At 47.5% G+C, this 24,786-nt stretch overlaps 1 protein-coding gene across 1 annotated transcript; it reads right to left on the bottom strand.

Annotated features, from left to right (window-relative positions):
• Window positions 1-17,807: 17,807 nt before the first annotated feature.
• Window positions 17,808-23,925, bottom strand: LOC106985476 (integrator complex subunit 6-like). The gene is made up of 5 exons (XM_015083680.3): window positions 23,703-23,925; window positions 21,984-22,086; window positions 18,846-19,211; window positions 18,404-18,497; window positions 17,808-18,102 (listed from the first exon to the last, which is right to left on the bottom strand). Exons 2-5 carry the CDS (start codon window positions 22,033-22,035, stop codon window positions 17,979-17,981), a joined length of 636 nt encoding a protein of 211 aa, XP_014939166.2. The 5' UTR covers window positions 22,036-22,086; window positions 23,703-23,925; the 3' UTR covers window positions 17,808-17,978.
• Between the last annotated feature and the right edge of the window lie 861 nt (window positions 23,926-24,786).

Below are 24,786 nucleotides of genomic sequence, written 5' to 3'. Positions count from 1 at the left end.
AGACGCTTCCAATCTACATAGGAATAGAAAATGAACCAACGTGGTAAGGAAAATCCAGCAAATAAGACGAGTGTCAGTTCAGGGTCCACGCCCACCTGAAACTCTGTGTGATCAGAAGTCTCCCTGAGCTTGGAAGAATGAGTGAGACTCAGACGATATCAAAATAAATAACTGCAGACACAGCAGGACCTCTGAGTGAGGACCAGGGTTTGAGAAACGCCAGGCAGACCCATCCCCACCCCTCCCCCAACGCCTCACTGGGCCCCAGAGTGAAACGTACTGCAGAGTTCTCCACACTCACCTCACTGCTTCCTTCATGGCATATAAGACAAACTTTTTCTGCACTTTTGGAGGCCCTTGCACCTCTTGAAGCAATTTGAGGATTCTACCATATTCTGGAGATATTTAAAAAAAACCTGTCAGTATTGCTGAAGGATAAAGAGTATGTAGAAGTCAATCTTGGTGTATGTGCTACCTCCGCAATCATTCAAGGCCTACAATGTGACAGGATACATTTGCTTTACGTGCTTACATCCAGACACCGGAACATCTACCAATGGAACTCTGGCACACAACAACCAATGGAGACATAGAAAAGAATCCCCCCCAAAAAGTTTTCCTGGGACATTTCAGTCAAGATAAAGAGGAACCATTCTAATTGGGAAAACCCAATTCTGGCAAAGGATGTACCTCAAGCGTTCTTTTGAATCGAGTTTAAATCATAGAATGAGTAAGACTTACTGTGGTTTCATGGTTAGAAATTCCTGTTCTACTTACTTCGTCCAAACTGTCGAATCTCTCTCTTCAACTGATCTCTTATTTCTATATTGATTTCCATTGGTATTGGTATTTTATCTGGCATTTCTCCCAGCACAGATATTGCTGTGACCTTGGGGTCATCTGTAGAGAGACAGCTGGGAATGATTCATCCCGCCAGTGAATTACTACCAGGTTTGTGACTCAGCCCACCTTTGCTGAGACGGGTTAAGTCATGAGACAGAGAATCCAACTGGTTGGCGTGGAATACCATCTCCTGCCATATTCAAAGGTTCTGAGGGAACAGATTTTGACAAGGGGTCAAGAAGGGGAGGGAGACAGACATCCTCGCCTTCTTCCAAGAACACGGCTGAGCCCCCAGCCTGGGATGCTCCCTCTTCTTCCGGTTTCAGTGACAGCAGCGCCATGGTCGGCCTTCTCTTAGATGGAGCAGGAGTCATGGGTTCTCCATGACGTTGCATTTGGTTCTCGGGTCTGAAAGCAGACTCCTCTGCTTTATCGGTCATCATTTCCTGACAAGTAGCAAGATACATGTTTCATTAATGACAAAAATGCAACCATTCCAAAACAGTATGGAGTTTCCTCAAAAAGTTACAAATAGAACTTCCCTATGATCCAGCAACTGTAATACTAGGTATTTACCCAAAGGCTACAAAAACACTGATTCTAAGAGGTACATACAACTGAATGACTGTAGTAAGCACTATCAACAATAGCCATGTGGTAGGGTCCCTCCCTAAGGAAAGAATTAAAAAAACTCAAGGCAACCTGGCTATAAGTGCTTGTGACAACTTCCCTTATGACCTTGTAACATGAGGCCAGTTAATCAGACTGCCTGTTTGTGTGTTACCATATATGAGAGACAAAAAGGTAAAAAATTCATAAAAAGCTACACCATGTGGCATTCGGGGCTCAGTGCTTTGGGTATGAACCCAACTGAGCAGTGCCGGCACAAAAAAAGTTTTTTCTGGGAATGAAAAGTCTTGGGTCACGACTCTCTGTGCGAGAATCCTGCTACATTATTTGGGGGCTCATGTCCGGGATTCAGAGGTGGTGTGTTTCCACCTCCTTTGCCGCCGGGGGTATGAACCAAAACTTGAGGTGTCAGGAGACAGCTCACCTGGAGCCAGTGGACCGCTTGATCACCTGGAGCCAGGGCAGGAGACTAGCCCTCCAGGTGCACAGGGCGAGGACCCTGTGTGGGCCAATGGAACCCGTGAGGCCCAGGAGCCAGCTAAGGGAGCGCCCGTCAGACTGGTAAGAACCCGGGTTCGCTTTGGCAGATCTGTCCCTACGAGGCAGAAGGGGAGCCTGATTACCTCCCAGAGTTGCCCTAGTGGTTCCACAAAGGGCAAGGAATGAAGCTGCCACTGAATGTGCCCTGAATGTAGGGCGGTGGGTTGGAGTCCTTGTGTGACTGTGTGGGGGGGACTTGTCTCTCATTTACTTCCTGGGTCAGTGACGGTGATAATTAGAGCCACGTGTCTCTGGTTGGCCCACCTCAGAACGGGGACTTTAAGGAATATTCCCAAGCAGCAGCTGAAACTCCCTTTGTTTCGGGAACATTCCCTGTATTCTCCAGACTGACATGGACTGCCTAATTCCACTAGTGGAAAACAAACCAAAAAAACAAAAGAAACCTAGGGTCGGGTCCTCTGTGTGAGTGGACAAGATTTAAAACTGGGAATTCTCTTTCTCTGCCTTCTGCTGGCACCTCTCCCCTTCTGCCTTCTCTCGCCCTCCCCCACTCCTGTTTCTGCACCACCTGGGGGGGGGGGGACAACCTGTATAACCGGCTCCTTAATGCCTCATGCACTAGATGTTGAGGAGGGAAGACCACCTACGTCAGGTTTCCCCACCAATGTTCCAGGTAAAAATTAACCAGGGGGAGCGAGTTGTCTTACATGGACCCAAATAAAACCGATTCAGCGTTTAAGCCAATTTAAGTTTGTTGGCTTGATGTAGACAATGTTTATCAACATTGAAAACAAATCTTTTATTCTACCTAGATTTGTTGAAGGTCAAATAAGCTCATGTTATCTCTGTTCCAATTTGTTAACAAAAGGATGACTTAAAGTGATGGTTAACTTTGTCTGTCTCATAGTTTCCATGGGTAATTGCTAAGATGGTTTCCAAAGTCTTTGGTAACCTAAAATGTTAAAGTTTTGCTTGCATGATAAACTAAGATTGAATTCATTGGATATCTAATGAGACAAGCTAAAGCACTAATTACCAGAAGTAGGTGTGTGCTCTTGACTTGTTGCAAAAAAAACTAAGGATATTTGGAACTGTTGACAAACATGCTTTGTGCTTAATGGATTCATAAGTTTGCCATCTAAAAAAAATTCTGATATAACATAGAGTTCGCAATTGGTTACTACTTAGTTTTCACTGGAGACTAAGGTTTCTAAGAGTTAAAATTCTGCTAAATATAGTTAAAACTGGTAAAAATTAAAAAAAAAAACTCTGTATGTAGAAAAGTAGTAGATATGAAAGAAAGATATATACATATAAAAGAGATATATAAAAGAAAATATATTTTTGTTAAAGGTAAAAGAAAGTAATTTTGTCCTAAATGAGACTGTTTAGTTGGAGAAAAATGGCCTGGGACAAAATCTAAATGCAAAGAAAAGTTGTAGAAGGTTCATGAAGGAAAATCTTTGAAAAGAAATTTTATGTGCGGTCAGGATGGACTAAGGTTAAAATAAACGGATTTTAAATGTACACTGGGTTAAGATTAAAATTCCTCCTCCTTTGATCCAAAAGCTGGGGAAATGATGGCAATACCCTTGGTGCCGGCCTCCAAATCCTACACATTTGTGTTGTTCCTGTTTAGCAGAGGACTGGATGCCTGTGCCATATGAGGGATGGATGGTATATAAAGGGCTTTTACTAAGATACATGGGAGCCATTTTACTAAACTTAGTCCACTGTATGCCCAAAATGGATATCCACATGGCTGAAACATATTTATATGGGCATTGTTGACAAAGGCAGGGGAATAGACCTTGACTTTGGCCCTTTAACCCCTTCCCTCAATGGCCAATGATCAATATGTAAGTTACTGTTAGGCCACAATAAAATTAGCGCATCCTACGACAACCAGGAAAGTCTTGCTTGGTCACAGTCCATATCCCCAAGGTCCTATAGGTGGGAAATGGAGGGGTAAGTTAAAAAAAAAAAAAAAAAAACCAGGAAAGACCAGGCCAGTGCTCAGAGGTAGAGTCAAGCCTGGGTAAGAATGACTACTCCCAGCACCTCACGAGACTGACAGGGCTTTTGGCTGCTAGTCACATAGCCAGCCAAAACGCAGGGACAGGAGATGAGGTTTCTCCTGGCCAGCTACAGGAAATTGAGATAAGGGACATCTTTCTTCCTTTTTCCTATAGATGGGTAACTCCCCAACCAGGGCCATTACTCCTTTGGAATGCATTATGATTCATTTTCTTTTGCCCAAAGGCTTGGTCCCAATGGAAATTGGAAGAGGAACCTGGCCTCCAGAGGGAAATATCACTGACAATATTATCCTACAATTGGACTCGTTTTGCAAATGCGAAGGGAAATGGCCTTGAAGGGGAGGAGCTCTTACAGCTGCCAATTGGGTATATTACAAACAAAACAGAAAAGGAGGCTTAAAAAAAAATCTGAGGCCTTAGTTGTGGCCTTAACGTACTATGTCAGACCAGACTACCCAAGGTCCTGGCACCAAGTGCCAGTTACATGGCCATTCAGAGCACTAAAATGAGAATGTCCTCAGAGGGGACAACCAAAATGAAAACCCCATGAGCCCTGCCTCTAATGTGGAGACAGTCACTGGAGATCTGAATGCCCTCGGGGACCTGTATCTGTGAGGGTTCGGATAACCAGTGTCCCTAGAATGGACTAACTGGGGCCTGGGGCTCTTCACGGTGAATCCCCTAAACCAACTGTCTATCAGAAACCCAGAACCTCGGGTAACTAAATTCAGAAGGAAAACCGGTTGATTTCCTTCTTAACACCAGAGATATCTTTTCTGCCTTCCTTTCCACTCCAGGCCAACTATACAAACAAGGCATGACGATTAGAGGCATCTCCGGAAAACTTCTGTTTCTCTCGGCCCCTGGGGTGTGTATGGGGAAACCTAATTTTTTCCCATTCTTCCCTGATAACTGCCAGAGAGCCTTACTCCCTTGCTAGAAAGGGACATTATAACTGTATTAGAGACTATGGTGCTACTCACTCCAGGACAGATAAACCATTACGTGTGATTTTGAAAATTACTGGATATTGTAGGCTATAGATACCAGGGTTCAGGAAAGTAGTTTGCTGCTATATCAATTATTAAAGGAAACTCAATCCCACCTACTCTCCCCCCTCCAAAAAAAATGAATACATAAACTGGGGTCTGACTGATAGACACTTTTCTCCAGCCCTTGGAATGGTTACAAACAAAGCAGGGCAATTACTATTACGAAGCTCACAGAACTAAAAGATCATTAAAACACAACATCAGCCCTTTCATTTAGAGAGGGACAAAACTTATCAAATGGCCCAAAGATGTTTACAGAAAAAAAACATTGTCAAGGACAATTCTGCAAGTTGTATCAGCCTGTGAAGTATGTCTTAGAAACAATCCTTTTGGGGTGCCCGCATGGCTCAGTCGGTTGGGCAGCCGACTTCAGTTTGGGTCATGATTTCGAGGTCCGTGGGTTCGAGCCCCGCATCAGGCTCTGTGCTGACAACTCAGAGCCTGGAGCCCACTTCGGATTCTGTGTCTCCCTCTCTCTCTGTTCCTTTCCTGCTCGCACTCTGTCTCTCTCTCTCTCTCTCTCTCTCTCTCTCTCTCTCAAAAATAAAGAAAGATTTAAAAAATTAAAAAAAAAACAAAACAATCCTTTCAACCACAAACTTGCTGTCCCAGGCAATCAAGGAACTGGAAGCTGTCCAGAAAAGACTAACAATTAGGTTTCACTCCTATGCCACGGTCAAAGAAATTCCAACGTCTGTTGGTATGGGTTAATACTTTTAGTAATTGGGTAAAGGCCTTCCCCTACAAGACAGAAAAGGCACAAAAAGTAATAAAAATTCTGCTTTATAAAATAATACCCAGGTTTGGCTTACCTATAAATTTACAAAATAATGGTAAATGGCTGCCTTGATTCTTTCTCTCGTAGAACTCATGGCTGTTGGGAAAGTTTTATACATCAAAATAAAACAAACTGTCTGCTTATACTCAGCAAAACAGTAAATAACACCTCACAAGCATTAGGTGCTTTAAAATTTTTTTTAATTAAATTAGGGCCAAACTCTTGGAAATAGAGCCATCACTGATTATTTACTGCGCCTGCTTCTCCACCACTTGGGTTATGAGAGATCCCCTGACATGTTGTTTACAAAGTCAGGGTCTCTCCTAGATTATTTGGCAGGTTTGGAAAGTGTAGACATGATCTGAAGATGCCATCTTGTTGGTCAGTATAACCAACTTCACTTTGTGTTTTTTTCTCTTGGTGTCTGCCAATGTTTATGCCGCCTCCTGCCTGCCAGCCTTCCTGTAGAAGCACAGTGTGGGCCACTCAACCAACCCGTGGGTGACTGTAACTGCTGTAGCCCGACACCGTCCCTTGTCAGCTTGAAGAAGCCAGAGCGGTCATTGTCCCTGTTCCCTAACAGCAGTTACAACCCTGTTCCAGGGGAGAAATAAATAGGGAAAGCGTTACATTAGGCAGGGAGAGACAAGGGACCTTCAGGGAGGCAGGCTGTAGCTCCAGGTGGGAGGCTGAAGAAGCAGATGGGGTTCTCCCCTTAGGAAATCCTTTATGGGCACCCTCCCCCCATTATCAAGGGCATGAGGGGGAGGATCTAAATGACATAGGCAATCTAACCTTAAAACAACAGATGCGGGCCCTTGGCTTTACCCTAACCACTTTACCCCACTGGGTCAGGGAGCGATTACCTGTGAATCCGACCACAGGCACTCACCCCTTTAAACTAGGAGATGCTGTATGGATAAAGGAGTGAAATGTCCAGCCCCTAAAACCCGTCTGGAGGGGCCCATTCACTGTCATCTTGTCCACCCCTACTGCACTAAAGGTAGACGAAGCGCGTCCCTGGATTCACTACGGCAGAGTGAAGGCAGCCTCTCGAAACTGGGAGTGCGTTCCTGATCCATCAACGCCGCGCAAACTGACCATACGGAAGAAGCAATCTGCAACTCCAGAGGCTCTGGGAGACTGCAGCCCTGCCCTGGTCACTCTGGAAGCTGACTGACCCACGCACGGCAGAAGCTTGAGAAATCGGCGGTCCGGTAGAACAAATAGACTGTCCTTATTTTCTATATGTTTCCTTACTGTGATGCACTATCACTCCTTGTTCCTCACTAGTATTGTGATTCTTGCTCTACTCTTTACCGTAGGATTCGTGGAGGCCGCCCTGGCCGGCTGGAAACGTGGTAAGAAGTTTCTGTTAACCCTCACCTTCCTCTTATGGCTAGGATACTTCGTTGGTACCAACGTGGGGAAACAATGGCCCTAAGAGCCTAGAAAATTAGATCCCCACAAACCTTAGAGTAAAACAAAATACCCCAGTCCTAATACTGGGGTTTGGCTTCTCAAAAGCTCAATTATTGGGAAAGGCTGTCTTTCCTGGTGGGGAAAAAGTTCATTGTCGTCTCTGTTAAAAATGTAACATGCCTAGGCCGAAGATTTTATAACTCAGTTGCCCAGAAAATCCAATGGTGGGGGTCCCCAGATCCCCTTGAGCCAGATCCCAACCCCTTGTCTAACTTCTCTCATCTCCGAGAGACCTGGGACAATGTCAACACAGTCATCAAATGGCAGGCCGTGGGTGGACTATGCTAGATATGTGGAAGGACAGCCTACATAAACCTCTAAGCCAAGATGATGCTCTTTGACCCTAAATAGAGGGGTCTGAGCATTAAAGGGGGGACGTGGTAGGGTCCCCGCCCTAAGGAAAGAACAAAAACCTCAAGGCAACCTGGCTATACGTGTATGCCACAACGTCCCTCATGACCTTGTAACACGAGACCACTTAATCAGACTGCATGTTTGTGTGTTACCATATATGGGGGACCGAGCACTTCCCCTGGCTCACATACGTGAAGTGTAACACACACATCCTGTGAGACGTCCCATTGTAAATTCCGGAAGATAACGGCTCTCCCAGGCCCGATGGCACTTGGAGTCCTCGGCGGCACAGCACACCGATCCTCCGTGAGAGTCGGGGCAATGGCTGCCTCCCGAGCCTTCCATACCTTTATGACGCTAGGTGTCTCGTCAGGGTCTCCAGTCTGCTGTGTGGGGTAACACACAGGCCCTACTAGTTGCTCATTCAAATGTATTAAGGCCTGGGACAGTACCTGAGTCCACCAGACCAAGGTGGTTTTACCTGTCGGCAGTTTAATCTGCTGCTTTAATATCCCAGTCTTCGTCTTGACCAAACTGCTGCCCACGGGCCACAGGGCAGCTAGAAACTCCATCCCAGGTCACGGTCCTTTGCCTAGTCTTGCATATCATGACCCTTAAAATGTGACCCCGGTCACTCTTTGACAAGGGCATCCGTACTCAGTCCTCGGCCTCTGCGATCCCCTAATCACAGTGGCCTGGTTTGCCCTACTGGGTAAGGCTTGCATTAGGCCAGATGTTTGATCACGCAACGCACGGCCACTGTTGATCCCTCACTGGGAGGGAGGGGGCCATGTAATCAACTTGCCAACCCCTCACCAGTTGGGAACTCGGGTGAAGGGCCCCAGATGCCTTTGGCAGTAGCCCTGGGTTTTGTTTAGAATACACAAGACATGCTGTTGCTGCCTTAACCTAGTTGCTGTATTTTCAAGCTCCCCCTTCCCATGCCCGAAATCTGCGAAGGGTCAGTTGCTAGGGCTCAGCTCGTGCTAGGGCATCAGCTTCCTGATTGCCAGCGGTGTCAGTGCCTTAAGAGCCAGAAAGTGGAAAACAGGAAAGACTGCCTCAGGCTCCTGCAGGCATCCCAGATGTCTGTCCACATACCCTGACCCCAGAAGGGCTTATTCATGATCGCCCACCCTAGCTTCCCATTGGCCATGCCTGGGGTTCATCCCCTGGGGATTGGGCCAACTGTCAACACAAAGGGTTCTGGGCCCTCAGTCAAGAATGCCATGACCCTGTATCCCACGGCCACACTAACCACACGTGGATGCCTGCCTGGGCTGGGTGGGCAGCTATGTCAGTGAGCTCAGCGGGCCTATGAGCTCTCATCAAGCATTTACCAACTGGGATTCCGCGACCCGGGCTGTGCTGCTGAGTTTGATTTCCTTGGTATCAGGGGTCAGAGAGCACAGGGCACACATTCGTGTCCTCATGCATCACCAGCCTCTCCTCCTCCTCGCTCCCTGCACTTTCCCAGGGGGCTTCCCTCTCAGCGGTCTGTCAGCTTTGTCCCAGTCTTCGGACCAGAATCCGCAGACGGCCCGTGCCTCCTAACTTTGCAAAACTGTGCCTAAACTCTCCAACAGGCCGTCCTGCTGTCCTGCCTTGTCTGCCGCCCCCAGGCCTCGGAGCAGTGCATCCGGGCAAGTCCTTCTCTACCCTCCGCTCTTCTGTCTCCCTTGTATCCAGGCTGTATGGAGCCTGTCGCCAGGCACGGGTGACCACCGATATGCCCACAGCAGAGGCTAGCCTGCCACACGGCTGTGGCGTATGTCCCTGTCATGGTGACCTGGTGCTGCTTCCCCCACAAGGACATCAGCCTGGCCGGTGCGGTCGGGGTGTCCCCATCCCCACGGGGGGGTCCCCAAGCACCTGATGGACGTTCACACCTCCCCACACAGAGGTCGATGGCCAACCCTGGGCTTCCCCAAGGATGCCTCCTTCTCCAGACCCATTTCTCTGGTCTCCTGGCCGGCTCGCCCCTTGTGAGCTCCTTCTAGAGCTTCTGGGTGAACTCAGACACTGGCCCCTTAAAGGGAGGACAAGGAGAGACCGGGAAGAGACAGGCCACTCCACGTGGGTCGTGGCAGGTTTAAGAAGCAAGGGATTACATACCAGGCAGCCCTACGACTGGATCTGTCCTGCCTTCGGAACCTTTACAGTTCCTATGGACGCCTTCAGGGATTTCACCCGGACAACAACAACGGCCAGATGGGCGGACCCCTGCTTGCCCTCAGGCTGTGACCTTGCAAAAGCTCCCAAGGTACAGGGAACTTACATTTCAAGCACAAGGGAGGGGGTGAGGGGGTGAGGGGGTGAGGGGCCTCCAATGGCCCAGGGCCAGCTTCAGGTCAACAGGAGGTCACGTTCTCTTAGGAATGCCTTCAACAGAGGCATAATTCTGGCAAAGACTAGGGACAAGGTAAGGCAGGGAAATGTAGGGGTCAAGAGGAATCAGCAAGCACAAGATTGCCTGGATGGGGGTGGGGGGTCGGGGGGTGGCCTGGCAGGACAGGGGCCTTACCCGGGTCCCTCCCATCAGCCTACAGTATCATCCATTCATCAAAATCCCTTTACTTGAGAGAGGACCGTCTTGTGAAAGCAACCAGGTGAGGAAGGGGCTGGTCAACGTTAAAAGTGGCCAGAACGAGAACCTAGGAAACAGGAGTCCCGGGAAAGTATGGCCGTCAGCTTGTTACTATTTCCCGCACCCCGCAATTGATAGGCTTGTTTATCTGAGCGAATCTTGTGAAGGTGCTGAGTTGTGAACCCGTCTTTCTGAGATCTCTCATTCCCGGGACACTCCCTTAGCGACATTGTAACTGCAAAATTGTTACTCCATTTCACTTTAAATGCTAAGCTGTAATGGCAATTGAACCCGAAATGTTAAAGGTCACTGAAGACCGGGGCCTAGATTAATGTGACCCTGTGAGGGGTGAGCAGCGCTGGGGCCCACTGAGTCCTCACAGCTGAGTCCCCCACCCAGGGGCCGCCCCCTTCAGGTGCTCAGGGTTCCCGCCTGGCCTCCTCCATGGTGTCCACCCGCACAAGTGCAGAAAGGAGCCCTTCTTCCTCTCGGGGCTGCTCTGCAGTCTCTCACTTGTCACAGCAGAGTGGGGGCCCCCTGGGGGGGACGCACTAAACAGAATCTTCACACGAAGCGCAAACTGTACTAAGAGCCCTGCCTTGTTCCGAGAGGACCCCAGGCTGTGGTAATGCTGAATGTGCAAACTGCTTGTGGCCAAGTGGCAATTTCGGGTGATTTCCACCTGCACCCTGTGTTTTCTCTTTGACTTGCCGCTGTGAACGCTGTTTTGCAAAGGTTGCTTTCAGGCACAGGAGCACAGAACTCCCCCGTTTGGGCTAACGTGAGACAAGGAGCCAACAGCTAAGTGGAGATTAGCATCAAGTGAGGCCAAGTCCTATATTAATAGTATGACCAAAGTCCTGGCCTCTTCCCCACGTTCTCTTCTGCTTTCTGGAAGCCACTTTCATCCCCGTTCCGGCTCCTCCTCATGATCGCAAAGTGGCTGTCAGGGCTCCGCAGTTACGTGCTACTTAAGTCCTGTGTCCTGGGAGAATACGGTGGCACCTTGCCTGGCGTTCCCAGGTGGGGTCCTAGGCTTTGCTTGATGGAATCCTTTCATGCACCTGTCCACCTGCACCAGTTAGTTTGCTCAATGGGGCCTCAATCAGAATGTGCCAATTTGCTCAGTTCAGGCTCCAAATAGCAAATGTAGATTGAAAGATACCATGAGACTTGATCATGGCCTCACAACGAAACCTGTATTCAATAATCAGGATATTGTTTCTCTTAGGGCGTCTGGGTGGCTCAGTCAGTTAAGCAGCTGACAGTTGATTTCGGCTCAGGTCATGATCTCACGGTTTGTGAGATTGAGTCCCTGGATAGGGATCTGTGCTGACAGCCTGCAGCCTGCTTGAGATTCTTTCTCTCCCTCTCCCTCTTTCTCTTCTTCTCTCTCTGCACATCTACCTCTCGCACACTCTCAAAATAAATAAAAAAGATTTTTTAAATAGAAAAAGAGAAAAAAAAACAGTTTAAACACAGGTCTGTGTCGCCCACTGTTGCCATCATAAGGAACTTTTGGTGGGAAGTGATAACTCTATTTTCCTCTTCTTACGCTCCCTGACCATCACTTTTAGTGATTCCATGAATTGGATAATGAGCTGGTGGAAAGTCTACTGGAAGCAGAACATCAGGTATAATAAGCAGAGATCTGGGGCACCTGGGAGGCTCCGTAGGTTGAGAGTCTGACTTCAGCTCAGGTCATGATCTCACAGTTCGTGAGTTCAAGCCCTGCATCTGGCTCGCTGCCATGAGCACGGGGCCCACACCGAACCCGCTTCAGATCTTCTGTCCCTCTCTCTCGCTGCACCTCCCCCGCTCATGCTCTCTCTCATAAAAGTGAATGAACATTTATTTAAAAAATATAAGCAGAAACCTGCTGCACATCCAAGGGCACAATTACATGGGACCCTGATTTTTGTTCATCCCACATGATCTACTTGTCATGTATTCGCTCTTTCCTGAATCATCAGGGTAGTTGTCATGGAAGGAGGGCAGGGAGATTAGCACCTGGAGTTAATTTCACCCCCCCCCCCCATCAAAGCTCCTAAAACCATTATCTGGCTCCAGCGTCCCTGCTGGTTGTCTGTCCCCAATCAGTAAGAGTTGGCTTTCCCACTTACTGAGAGAGCTGCCTCAGCTGTCCCCTCACCTGCCTTGGCCTGAATTTCCTCATAACAGCAGGAGTGAATAATCTCCACCACATGGATCCTAAGGAGGCGTGGAAGAAGTCAGATGTTCTCAGGGCGTTGAGTGCCTGGACACAGTGGCACCCAGAAATTTGTGGATTCATGATGAGGGTGATGACGAGGGGCAGCTGGGCTCCTTAGTGCTGGTGACCACTACATGGAGACACATTCTGGGGGAACCCAAAACACAAGGGAGACACTCTAAACGTGCAGAGAGCTAGGCCACAGGTCAGCATGCTCTTGGGGGGCAGGAACACCGTCCCAAGTGAGATGTCCGCTTTAGCTCAGCAGACTCTCCGCTGTCAATGTGAACTGGATTTCTGAGTCAGTCCCCTTGAAGGGACGTTGTTGTTCTAGGCGCAGGCTCTCAGAAGTTGGGCCATCCGTATCCCTTGACCCGCTCCGTGTTGCAGAAACTCCAAGTGTCTGCCTAGGGGCACTCAGCCTTCTGTGCTGGTCTCTTGAACCGGGGAGGCCTCAGGCTGTACTTGAAGATGAAAGGGGGGACTTGCCTTGGACTTCTTGAAGTTTAATAAAGGGAAACTTCACTACGTTGGAGCCAAGAGACCAGAAGGGGGAGCTCTCGCTCCCTACCATCTGGGGCCAATAGTGAATCCAACAAGAAGACAGGTACCTGGCAAAGCAACAGTTTCAGCCACTGTGTTACCATCCCAGCAGGAGGCAGAAAGATCTTCCTCCGCCCCCAGCAACAGCCCAGCCAATGAGAGACCGTCACAGCTCAGCCAATGAGAGACCTTGAGAGCCAATGAGGAGCTGGGAACTGTGACTTTACTGCTGGGGACTCGCTGTTTACCGCTGTCCCCTCTCCTCTAGAAGAGAGCCGGCCTCTGCTTTGTTCTCTGAATTCGCCTGTGGTTTTGCTGGAGCTTGCTTGGCCCGGATCGCAGTTCTCGGCTATTCCCAAATACGTGCATTTTGCTGGCGAAATAACTGACGGTTTTCTTTTGAAGCTTAGCAACTTCTTCACCCCGCGAGGCAAAGTCCGCACGCTCTTTGGACTTTACATCCCAATTTAGTAAGGATTGGAGTTTCCCTTTCGTGAGGTCCGGGCCCAGAGCTGCACGGCTCTCAAGAGCGCACGCAGTGGAGGGAGGGACGCCCGGGTTGAACTCTGGCTTCAGCTCCCAACCAGCTGTCTGACCTTGAGCAAGGACGTGCTCCCTGGGGGCTCCGGTTCCTCGGGTGTTGAGGGGAAATCGCAGCCCCTGCCTCATGAGGGGGGGGGGGGTTGAGGTGAGCGGGATGGGCAGGAGCCCCAGCCCATCCTGGCACGATGTAGGTGCTGTGCAAATGTGCTGCTCGGGGTTGGTGCTGCCTATGGGAGACAGTCGTGGCCCAGAACCCAGGAGAGGCTACCAGCTCCGGGGCAGAGAGCAGTGCACGGTGGGTCATTCACTGATGGGCAGGGATCTCCTTTGGGGCACACACAGAGAGCAGACTCCCCTACGGGCCCGGCACTGGCTGAGGGACACAAGCTTAGGCCTGTGTGACAGGACAGGTGTCCCTGGGAGTCCTCAGCGCTGAAGGGCTGAGGCCGAGGCCGAGGCAGGTGAGAGCTAGGCCCTCCCTCCCCTGGGAGCTCCCATCAGGGAGGGAGAGTGAGCAGAGAATGTTCCAGATCCAGGGTCAGGTGACAAATAGGGACCAGTGGGAGACTGTGGGCCAGGGGCAGCCAGAGGCTGTGGAGTCCAGGGGCAGCATCGGAGGCGTGGAAAGAACTTGGCTTCAAGGGAGACCCGGCTCCCAGTGGTTCCTCCAGGGACCCCCTCGTTTGCTCCTGAACGGGGGCTCCATACCCAGAGTCTTTGATTCTGCATCCCCTTTGGTGAACTGAGGCTCCTGACACCATCCACCTCCCATACTTGTGACGATTAAAAATAACTCATTCAATGTTTGTCAGAAACCATTTTAGCACCATCCGCTTCACTAGGTGTGAGAGAACCGTGAACTAGACCCTCTTCTTACGGATCATCCATTCCAGGTGGGAGATAAAGACACTAGATAAGCAGAAAAGCTGTCAGATAAGATTAGTGCAGTGCGGAAAAAAAAGGTGAAATCATAGATGTGAAATGAGTATTGTGGAGCGTGTCTGATTGTGAACAACAGTCTGTGACAAATATCCTTTCCTACCATTATAAGGGACACAAAAGAGCGGTGGGACTTGGTGGCTCTGGTGGTACCCTATTCCTCATTGTTATGCTATTTTGAGCCATTTAGCAAGTAACCTGAAAGCCTGCTAGTTTTGGGTGGGGCCTGGTTCATGAGAAAGTCCTCTGCCCCTGCACCTATGGCCTCAGGGGAGTTTCTTGTGAACAGGTGGCTGGAGAACAGAAGCAAACCCCCTCAGGGGCGCCTGGGTGGCTCAGTTGGTTAAGCGTCTGACTCCGGCTCAGGTCACGGGATCGTAGTTCGTGAGTTCGAGCCCCACGTCAGGCTCCATGCTGACGGCTCAGAGCCTGGAGCCTGCTTGGGATTCTGTGTCTCCCTCTCTCTGCTTCTCCCTCTCTCTCTCAAAAATAAACGTTAAAAAAAATTTAAAAAGCAACCCACCTCAGCCCTGGCTTACTGTCATTCCCTCACAGCAGGCATGCAACACAGTATTGATTTTATTTTGGCACATGACAAATCATCACAACTGGGGCAGCTGGAAACACCACGCATTGATCGCCTCACTATTCTGCACATCAAAAAAACCCAGAAGGCTCATCTAGTATCTGCTGAATGACTCACAAGGCCAAGTGAAAGCATCAGCTAGGCTGGTGCTTACCTAGAAGCTGTGGGATCCTCCTCTTTGACTCATTCAGACCTAACCCTTGAAGGGTGGAGAACGAGGTCCCCATTTCCTTGCAGCTGCCAATGAGGGGCTGCCTTCCCAGCCACCCCCATGCCTTCTCAGGGGTGCCGCTTCCTCCTCATAGTGGTCACTGCGTGTTGTGTGCTTCTTGTGCTCTGAGGCTCTCTGACTTCCTCTTCCCTTCCTCGGTAGGGAAAAGCTTTCAAAGGACTCCCTGAGTGGGTCAGGCCCGCCCACATTCTTTCTGTATCTCAGGATCAACTGACTTGGGATCTTAATTACATCAGCAAAATCCCACCAGAACGGCACTCGTGCATTGTACTCGTATGTTCGATACGAGAAACGGGAATACGGGAGGCCATGATGAGACTCTTGCTGTCTTTGTCTGCTCGGGCGACTATAATAAAGTACCATAGCCTGAGTGGCTTCAACCACAGAAATCTATTTCTCACTGTCTGGGAGGCTGGGAAGTCCAAGATTAAGGTGCTGGCGGATTCAGTGTCAGGTGAGGGCTCTCTTTCTAGCTTGCAGGCTGCTGCTGCCATTGTCTGAATGTGTGTGTCCGTGCCCCCAATGCATACATTGAAATCCTGATTCTCAGTGTGATGGTACTTTGAGGTGTGGGCCTTTGGCAGATCTTCACGAATAGGCTGTGTGCCCTTGTAAAAGGGGTCCCGGAGAGTTCCCCCATCCCCTCAGCCACGCGAGAACATGACAAGAAGACAGCTGTCTGTGAACCAGGAAACAGGTTCTCCCCATACACTGAATCTGCCAGTGCCTTGATGAGGGCCTTCCCAGCCTCCAGAACTCCAAGAAATTCATTTCTGTTCTTTCAAGTCACCCAATCTATGGTGTTTTGGTAGAGCTGCCCTAATAGACTAAGACAGCTGCCTTCTCGCTGTGTCCTCACAGGGTGGAGGGTGAGAGCAAGATTTCTATTTTCTTCTTATAAGGGCACTAATCCCATCGTGGCTGTTCCACCTTCATGACCTCTCCCAAACCTAATTACCTCCCAAGGGGCCCACGTCCAAACACCATCACACTGGGGGTTAGGGCTTCAACACATGAATGTGGAGGGGGAGACACAGACATTTAGTGCATAACACTTGCCTACCACACAAGCCAAAAGTGGACAGCTGCCGTACTACGGTCCCACCTGGGACAGCCCTGAAGGACAGTGAAGGGTAAGCCTCCCAAAGGGAAGATTTTGAGCAGAGGTACAAGTGTATGGCCATGCACAGGCTGTGTTCGAGTCATTGGCTGAATGGTCGGGGACTTTGAGGATACGTGGTTGAAAATGTGGGACAAGGAGGTCTGGAGAGGATGTATGTGGATATACACCCACCCAGACAGACATCCGATGTGAAGATACGTGTGTCTCATGAGGGTGATCAGCGAAGAATAACCTTACCGGTGCAGAAGTTTAGTGATCTAATGAATAAAGTATCCATTGTGTAGATCGCAATCAGCCTCTTCGACCACACTTGCATCCTCCCCAGTGGGCTCGAATGTAAAGTCGCCAATGTGGCAGGGGTGGAGATTATGCTAAAAGTAATAACTTCTTTTTTTAATTTTAAAAAATTTTAATTTCTTTAAATGTTTGTTTATTTTTGAGAGAGAGAGAGAGAGAGAGCATGAGCAGGGGAGGGGCAGAGAGAGAGGGAGACACAGAATCCGAAGCAGGCTCCAGGCTCTGAGCCATCAGCACAGAGCCTGATGTGGGGCTTGAACTCACGAGTGGTGAGATCATGACCTGAGCCACAGTGGGATGCTTAACTGACTAAGCCACCCAGGCGCCCCTAGAAGTAATAACTTCCAATAAGCAGTATTTGCTGTACATAAGCATCTGACATCATTTGTTTTTCCCTCCTGTAGTCAGGATTCGCAGGCGTTGAAATCAAAGGGTGGAAATGGAAGTACCCTCCTGTCACTTTATCACTAAAACCTTCCCATGCCTCTTGCTTTAGGCTTTTCTGAACCGGAGGTCTTCATCCCAAAGGGAGAAAAGCTTTCACTGAGGAACACAGTCGTGATTCCATGGAGAGGGAATTGAGACTGCTAGCTGGCCATTTTGGTTCCCTCAGCCCTCTCCATCAAAAGCCAAAGAAAGGGGCCCCATACTGGCTGGGGTGATGAAAGCAGACAATCAAAGGGAATGGGTTTCTGCTACTCAAGGAGCTAAGAAAGAGTATGTCCAGTACGTCCAAAGAGCTTACTACTCTCACATAGTGTGACTCCATTGTGGGAAATTGCAACAACCCATTTAAGGCAGGACATCTTAGTGGCCCAGATGCTTCAGCAATTAAGTTTCGAGTCATGCTACGAGGCAAAGAACCCTGACCATGACCTGAGATGCTACCTCAGGGGGAAGGGAATGAGAAATGGGTAGTGAAAGAAAGCAGGTTTAAATACCAGCTACAACCATGGGACCTGCCACAGAAACCGGCACCGTAATAATATTCAGCTTGATGAGTTAATACATCCCTCTCCCCAGGTAAGAAAACAAAGAAACAAACAACAAACCATGCTTTCATAAGAAATGCTTAGGGCCATTAGCCCAGCTTTTATTGATGGAGAACCATAAAATTAAAAGACTCCATCCCTTTTTATCTTAGCCTCTAGAAGGGAATTTTCTTGACCACAACATTTTGGGGAGCTTCAACACTACCCTACTCCATCTTACAACATAGGAAATTCGCCTTTGCTTCTCAGTGGTCTTTGCAAGAACACAATTCTCTGCTTTTCTTGTGATTAACGTTCTTGAGATGGCAGCAGGATTCCAGGTTTTCTAGTACCTTCTCAAGCTGCTGAATCAAGACTGCTCTTTTAAACCTGAAAATAAAGACAAATTTAAGGAACCAGAAGATACCTAAAGCATCTATAATGTGCTAGTCATAGTAGTGGATACAAAATAGAGCCTACAATCTCCATGGGAATAGAAAATGCATCCTCTTGGGAAAATGTAGTCTAGCAAAATACCAAGAGTGTTATCAATTGAGGGCCCATACCCTCCCCTGCCCAGACTATGATGGCCAGGGCTTGGTTTTGCCCCTGTTCAGCATTGGGCACAACTGCTTTAAAAAAAAAATGAGGAGTTCTTAAAAAAAAATGGAGAGTTCTTTTTTCCACCTACCTTGCAGCTTCCTTGACGGTAAATTCAACAAATTGTTTCTTGACTACAAGAGGCCCTTGAACTTCTTCAAACAAGGTGAAAATCCTTTCATACCCTGAAAATAATTTTTAAAATTCAGTATTTTCAAAAACACAAAGATGGCTTAGAACTCATTCTTAGTGCATCCACTGCCTCAGCAATCATCCCTCATGGGCTAGAGGGCTGCATAGTGTTTGTGTTTTGAATGCTTACTAAGGAAACTATTGTAAACACCAAGCAAGCCAAACAGACAATTTTAAGAGGTGTATCGGGAATTTCGAGACCAGTTAAAGAGAAACCATCCTAAATTCTGTAAAAACCCAATTCAGCCAAAGGATGAGTCCAAGAGGTGGGTTGGATCTATTCTAAATCGTAGAATGAGACTTCCCATGGTTTTATTAAGAGCCATCTTGTCACTACTTACTTCGTCCAAACTTCCGAACTTCCTTCATTAATTGATGTTTTATATCACTATTAATTTTCTGTGCCAGAGCAGCACTCATTGGCACCTCCTTTGGCACAACTCCTGTCGAAGGCACCGCTGGGACTTTTGGGTCACCTACGGAGACACTGCTGTTTTTGGCTCCTCCTCCAGGTGAATTACTACCAGGTTTGTGAGACAGGCCGTCTTTAGCGAAGTCATCAGAGAGCGAATCCTGTTGGTTGAGTGGAATACCATTTCCTGCCACATTCGTAACTGCTGGTGCAGCAGCATTTGGCAAGAAGCCATCAGGTGGGGTTGGATTATTTTTCATCTTCTTGTCATGGACTTTGTGAGTGACAGTGGCTCCTGAAAACCAAATTAAGAGATTGAGCTGTGAGGCAGGTGCATTTCATCACCCCCAGGGGTACATCCCCGGGCTCTGCACTTTTGAGAAAATTGTTTGTTTCTTAAAGCGGAAGTAGATACCAAGTGGAAATATCAGATCCCACGAGTAGGTCTCCATAAAGATCATACCATAAGTCACTTTTTCTCTCTCGGCACTAGGAATACATACAGAAATGCAGTTTGACAGTACAACTAACAAACACTCACAGAGCTCTGACACTCGTGATTTAATGCCTCCTCGATGCCCTTTACAAGGTGGAAAGCAGAATATCTATCTTACTTGATGCCAACATATCTGATATTGGCACTCCATCACCAAGAATCCCAGTCCGTATATGATCCTCCCCATTTGTCTTTTCTGTCTCAGAAAGGTGAATTTCCTTTTGTTCCAAGTCTGACACCCCTGCTTCATATACTCAGCCCCCTCTGTGCCAGACACTGCCGAGTGCTGGGCGATCGGCATCGAGACAATCCCTGCCCTTATGGAACTTAGATCCTCATGGGGAGGTCAGGTGGTACAAGTAAAAAGGGGAAGGGAAATAATAAAGTGTGAATTCGCGTTGGGAAGGAAGACATTGGGGATGTGACAGAGAGTAGGAGAGGGAGCCTCCAGGACCCTGTGGTCAGGTAGGGCCCTCTGAGGAGGTGACCCCTGGGCAGAGTCTGGAACAGGAGACAGGGCGGCCTATGCACGTGAGGAGGACTTCTGGCTGCCGTGAGGGCCAGTGCAGGGCCCTAGGAGGGGACGAGCCGGGGCCGTGGAGCAAAGAACTGAGGCAGAGAGAACAAGGAGGACACCCAGAGGATGCGTGCAGGAGAGGAGGGCAGGCCCGGGTCCTGCAGAGCGTGTAGACCAGCGTCGGGAGCTCCGATTCTGTTCTGAGTGCTCGGGGGAGTTGGTGGCGGGTTTCGGGATGGACGTGGCAGGATCGGATTTCCGTGCGCACGGGGTCAGTCGGGCTGCAGGGCGGTGATGGGTCAGGAGGGTCAAGTGGGAGAGCAGGGAAATCAGATGAGAAGTTGTTGTAGCAGCTTGGGGACAGACGGTGGCAGCACAGACTAGAGGGATAGAGACCAAGGGTGATCCAGGCAAGGGTGATACAAAGGGTGATACTGGGAGTTAAGCTGCCTGTACTTGTTAAGGGGTGGAGGTGAGAGATGAAGAACAGAATAACAAGAGGAGTCATGAGTGAATCTAAGTGTTTTGTCCTGAACCCCTGGAGAAATAATAGTGCCAGGTGTGTGCAGGCTGTTAGGCAATCGCTCACAAGTGTCACAGATGTGGTCAATCTGTCCTGATTCTGGTTCAGTGACCCCAGGTTGGTAGCTTGAACTAGTCTATGGTGGGGCTATTTACACTATGGATATCTGCAAATCTAAGTATTGGAGCTTCTAGGCCTTCCATGGCTCCCATAACGCTGGACAGCAGGTTGTTACACCTTTATAAATATTACACGAATGGGGTGCCTGGGTGGCTCAGTCGGTTCACCTTCTGACTTCGGCTCAGGTCATGATCTCATGGTTTGTGAGTTCAAGCCCTGCGTCTCACTCAGAGCCTGGGGCCCGCTTTGGATTCTGTGTTTCCCTCTCTCTCTCTCTGCCCCTCCCCCCACTTACGCTCTGTGTGCGTGTGTCTCTCTCTCAAACATAAATAAACATTAAAATTTTTTTAAATTATTAAATAAATAAATAAATAAATAAGTAAATGTTACACCAACGGATGGTATTATTTGCTGAGATCGAGAAGGCTGAAAGTAGAGCATTTTGGGGGAGGAAGAAGGTCAGAAGTTCAGGCAGAACCAATTGTATTTTAGGTATGTAGTAGACGCTGATTGGAGGGGTCATGTAAGCTGTTGTATTTGAGTCTGAAGTTCAGGAGCAAGTTGTAGTCTAGAGGTATAAAGGTGAGAGTTCTTGCAGTATGAATAATATTGAAAGTTCTAAGACTGTGTGGAATCGCCTAAGGGGAGAGCGGGTTGAAGACACAAGGGCCCAAGATCCAGCTTTGGGCCCCTGCAGAATTACAGGTGGGAAAGAAGAGGAAAAAATCAGAAAAGGGAGAAGGAAAAGGGGTCACTAGCCAGGGCATAAGGAATCCAGGAGAACGTGGTGTCTGGGAACCAAGTAGGTTTCCATGGAGCCAAGAGTGAACAAATACATCACATGCTTCTGAGAAATGAATGCCAAAGTGTAGCAGCCACTGGTGAAATTGACGCTAACAGCTTCACTAGACTGTGGTAAGAAGCAGCCAGACTGTACTGGGTTAGAGCAGGAACACAACGTGAAGACAAGGAGAATATGAGCAGATCCATCCTGGTGGTGAGCCCATCATCTTTTTGTGTGTCTGGAACCTGCTTATTCTACAGCTTTTTAAAAAATGTTTATTTATTTGAGAGAGAGAAACAGAGGGAGAGGATCCAAAGTGGGCTCTGCTTTCAGTTGACAGCTGAAACCCCGGTGTGGGGCTCAAACTCGCAAACCATGAGATCGTGACCCAAGCCAAAGTCAGACGCTTAACCAAATGAGCCACCCAGGTGCCCTGGGAACCTGCTTGTTCTAACTCTTACACTGCCCAAATGGTTGGACCCAACGTACAGACCTGCCCCTCCGCTTGCAAACATGTTCGTACCTGTCCATCCCTCAAGGACATAACTATATATTTCCTTTGACCTGGCTGAGCCCTAGAGATGGGGCTCCCCTCTCTTTCCTGTTCGCTTAACCTTGGTGACGTACTTGGCCTTCTCTTAGATGATGGGCAGCTGCTGGGCTTCTCAGGACGTTTCATTTGTTTTTGTTGCCCTGCTTCAACCCGATATCCTTTGTCATTCTTTATTTGCTGAAAAACATCAGTGAACACATTCCATTAAAGACAAAATCCAATCATTGCAAAATTGCACTCTTCATATGCACAGACAGCCATGCGTTTATATTATTAATATAAGTTTTAATCATGGTCCAAAGATTTATATTCACTTAGCCCGCACCATGTTTTCAGAAAATGCGATCCAATTTTCGTATAACCTAAGTGAAATAAGGAGAAGGTAAAATACAAGGTTTTTGTACAAAACCAATCATGGGACAACCACGTTTGCTAAGATTGCTGGAGAATGAGTGGCTTTCATCAATCAAGCTTATAAACCCACAGTTAACTCTTTGGAGAAGTACACACCATTTTGCTTCAGCTTTTGTTGGGGAAAAAAGAAAATACCTTTTTTGTCCTTTTGTGCTTTAACTCTATTAACAAATACTGATTAACACTTTACTAAATGATACATGGAGACGGTAAAAGGTAGAATAGATTGAACATGTAAATCTCTCCACCTCTAACCTTATCGAGATTTAAATATGTCATCCTTGGAGCTGGGTGGGTATAGGGAGTTCTTTTCAGTGTTGGTGGATAAAACAGGAAGTCAAGGGTGTAATAGGTTAGCTAAAAGCTGTTTTCATCAAAGGATAACTGCCTTGTCTGAATACAGTTGTGATAAAAAAATATTTTCCCAGCACGTTTGCGCTTCCCATAAAAGAGGAATCCAGAATGGTGAAAACATTTTCATTGAGCATTTAGTCTCCAATAGGTACTGTTCTAAATGCTCTACACTAACTCAATCCTCCACCAAGCCCTCTGACTTAGGTGTGATTATTATCTCTCTTGTGAAAAATGAGGAAACCAAGGCACAGGAAATTAAGAAAAACTCCAGTTAACTGAGGAATTTGGGGTGAGGTGGCTAACTTTAAGTCTTGTGTTGTTACCGAAGAATTTGTTGCATGTTCTGTGCCTTTATGTCAATGATCTCTCCAATGAGAGCAGCTATGATCCTCTTTGCCCGCGTGCTTCAATAGTCAAGTCAGTATGTCTCTCTCGTGCACACTATACACATCTCCCATTAAGATGTCCATAGGACAATCCAACTATGGCAACATCAGCTAGTACTTCAATTTCAAGAGGAACACTTATTTTCTAGATAGAGCACTAATGACTTGAAAAATGGAAACAGAGAAAGTAAACTGTGATCTCAATACGAAGGGAGTTACTGGGGGGTGGGGTGGGAACAAATATAGACTCTGGAGCCAGAAAGATGTGGATTCAAATCCTGGCTCTATCTTTTGTCAACTGTGTCATTCAGAGCAACACGTTTGACCACTGTTAGCCTTGATTTCTTATTATGAAAGGGGGGATAGTAATACTCATCTACAAAACGGTGGTAAGTATTAAATGGGATCATTTAAAACACCAGCTTCTACTCCAATAAATGGCAACCACTCTTTCTGTTCAACTAACACACTCTTGGATCAGGAGGCTCCTACTTTCTGTTCACATGAGATTCCTTGTATCATACTTTGTCCCTTAAATAAATAGAAGTAGAGCACATGACTTACATTCATCGTTTGAAGAAGAAAATAATTATACAAAGAATACCACAATTTAGGCAGAAATAGTCATAGTTATCTTACCTTATTATCATCTTGAAGCAGATAGCTGAGAGTATAAAGTCTTTTAGGTTGTTCTGGATTAGTCTTTTGAGATGGAGAAGCTGTTGTCTTCAGATTCTTCTCATAGTTAGCTATTTGAGTAGAGCACTCCAATGGGAAAGTGGATAATCAGTGGAAAAGACTGATGCTATACAGCTTAAATGTACTATCTATTAGGGAGGATATGGCCACTGTTGGCGATGTGCACCATGGCAACAAAGTTTAGAATCTCATATCTACGATCTCTATTATATTTTAGAATCTAGAATCATCACCCCTCAGCTAAGTCATTATTCAGTCCACCATCACTACTGCCTATAGGCTCACCACTAGGTCCAGAACAATTCCCTTTTGCTTCAAGCTAGGTTTAAGAGTGGGCTGACCTCCCTTGTACCAGCATCCCAACTAAAGGCCCATACTTGTTCTCCTTTTGGAAGAACCTAAGCTCCATGGAATTCTTTTACACTTAGTCCGTAGAACCTTGAGTACTGGGCCTTAACCTCTTTGGATGATTTGATTAAACCTACATTCTTCTCAGAAAGACCCCTTACAAACAAAACTCGACGTATAATTTCAAGGGTGTGCCCAGCCTAAGATCTGTTAAACTTAATGGACGGATGATCCCACTGAAAATCAACAAATGGGGCAAAGAAGCTATATAGACTGACACAAATTATCCTGCATACTATCAGTTAAATTATTTTCATGTAAATAAGGAATTCTCTGCTGAACTCATAACTGTAGGCAGTGTGATATAGTATTAGAGTGTGCAGTCTCTGGAATCTTATAGATCCACATTCCGCCACTTTTCAATTGGCTAAACCTGGCAGAACCAGTTAAATTCTTATTCAAAATTTCTATTACCATAAAATAAGCGTAAAACAGTATCTACCTCATTGGGCTGCTTTAAGGATTACAAGAGATAAAGCATGAAGAGGATAGTGTATGTGATGCTTAACACACATCTCCCCTTATGCTTGAGAAAAATAAACGTGGACTGGGTAGATGTAGGGATTCAGTGAAAAAGGGTATTCTAAATATTAAGGTTTTACAAAGTAACCTACTC

The sequence above is a fragment of the Acinonyx jubatus genome, chromosome X (assembly GCF_027475565.1).
Source record: "Acinonyx jubatus isolate Ajub_Pintada_27869175 chromosome X, VMU_Ajub_asm_v1.0, whole genome shotgun sequence".
NCBI classification, from domain to species: Eukaryota; Metazoa; Chordata; class Mammalia; order Carnivora; family Felidae; genus Acinonyx; species Acinonyx jubatus.
This window is presented reverse-complemented; position numbering and strand designations above follow the sequence as displayed.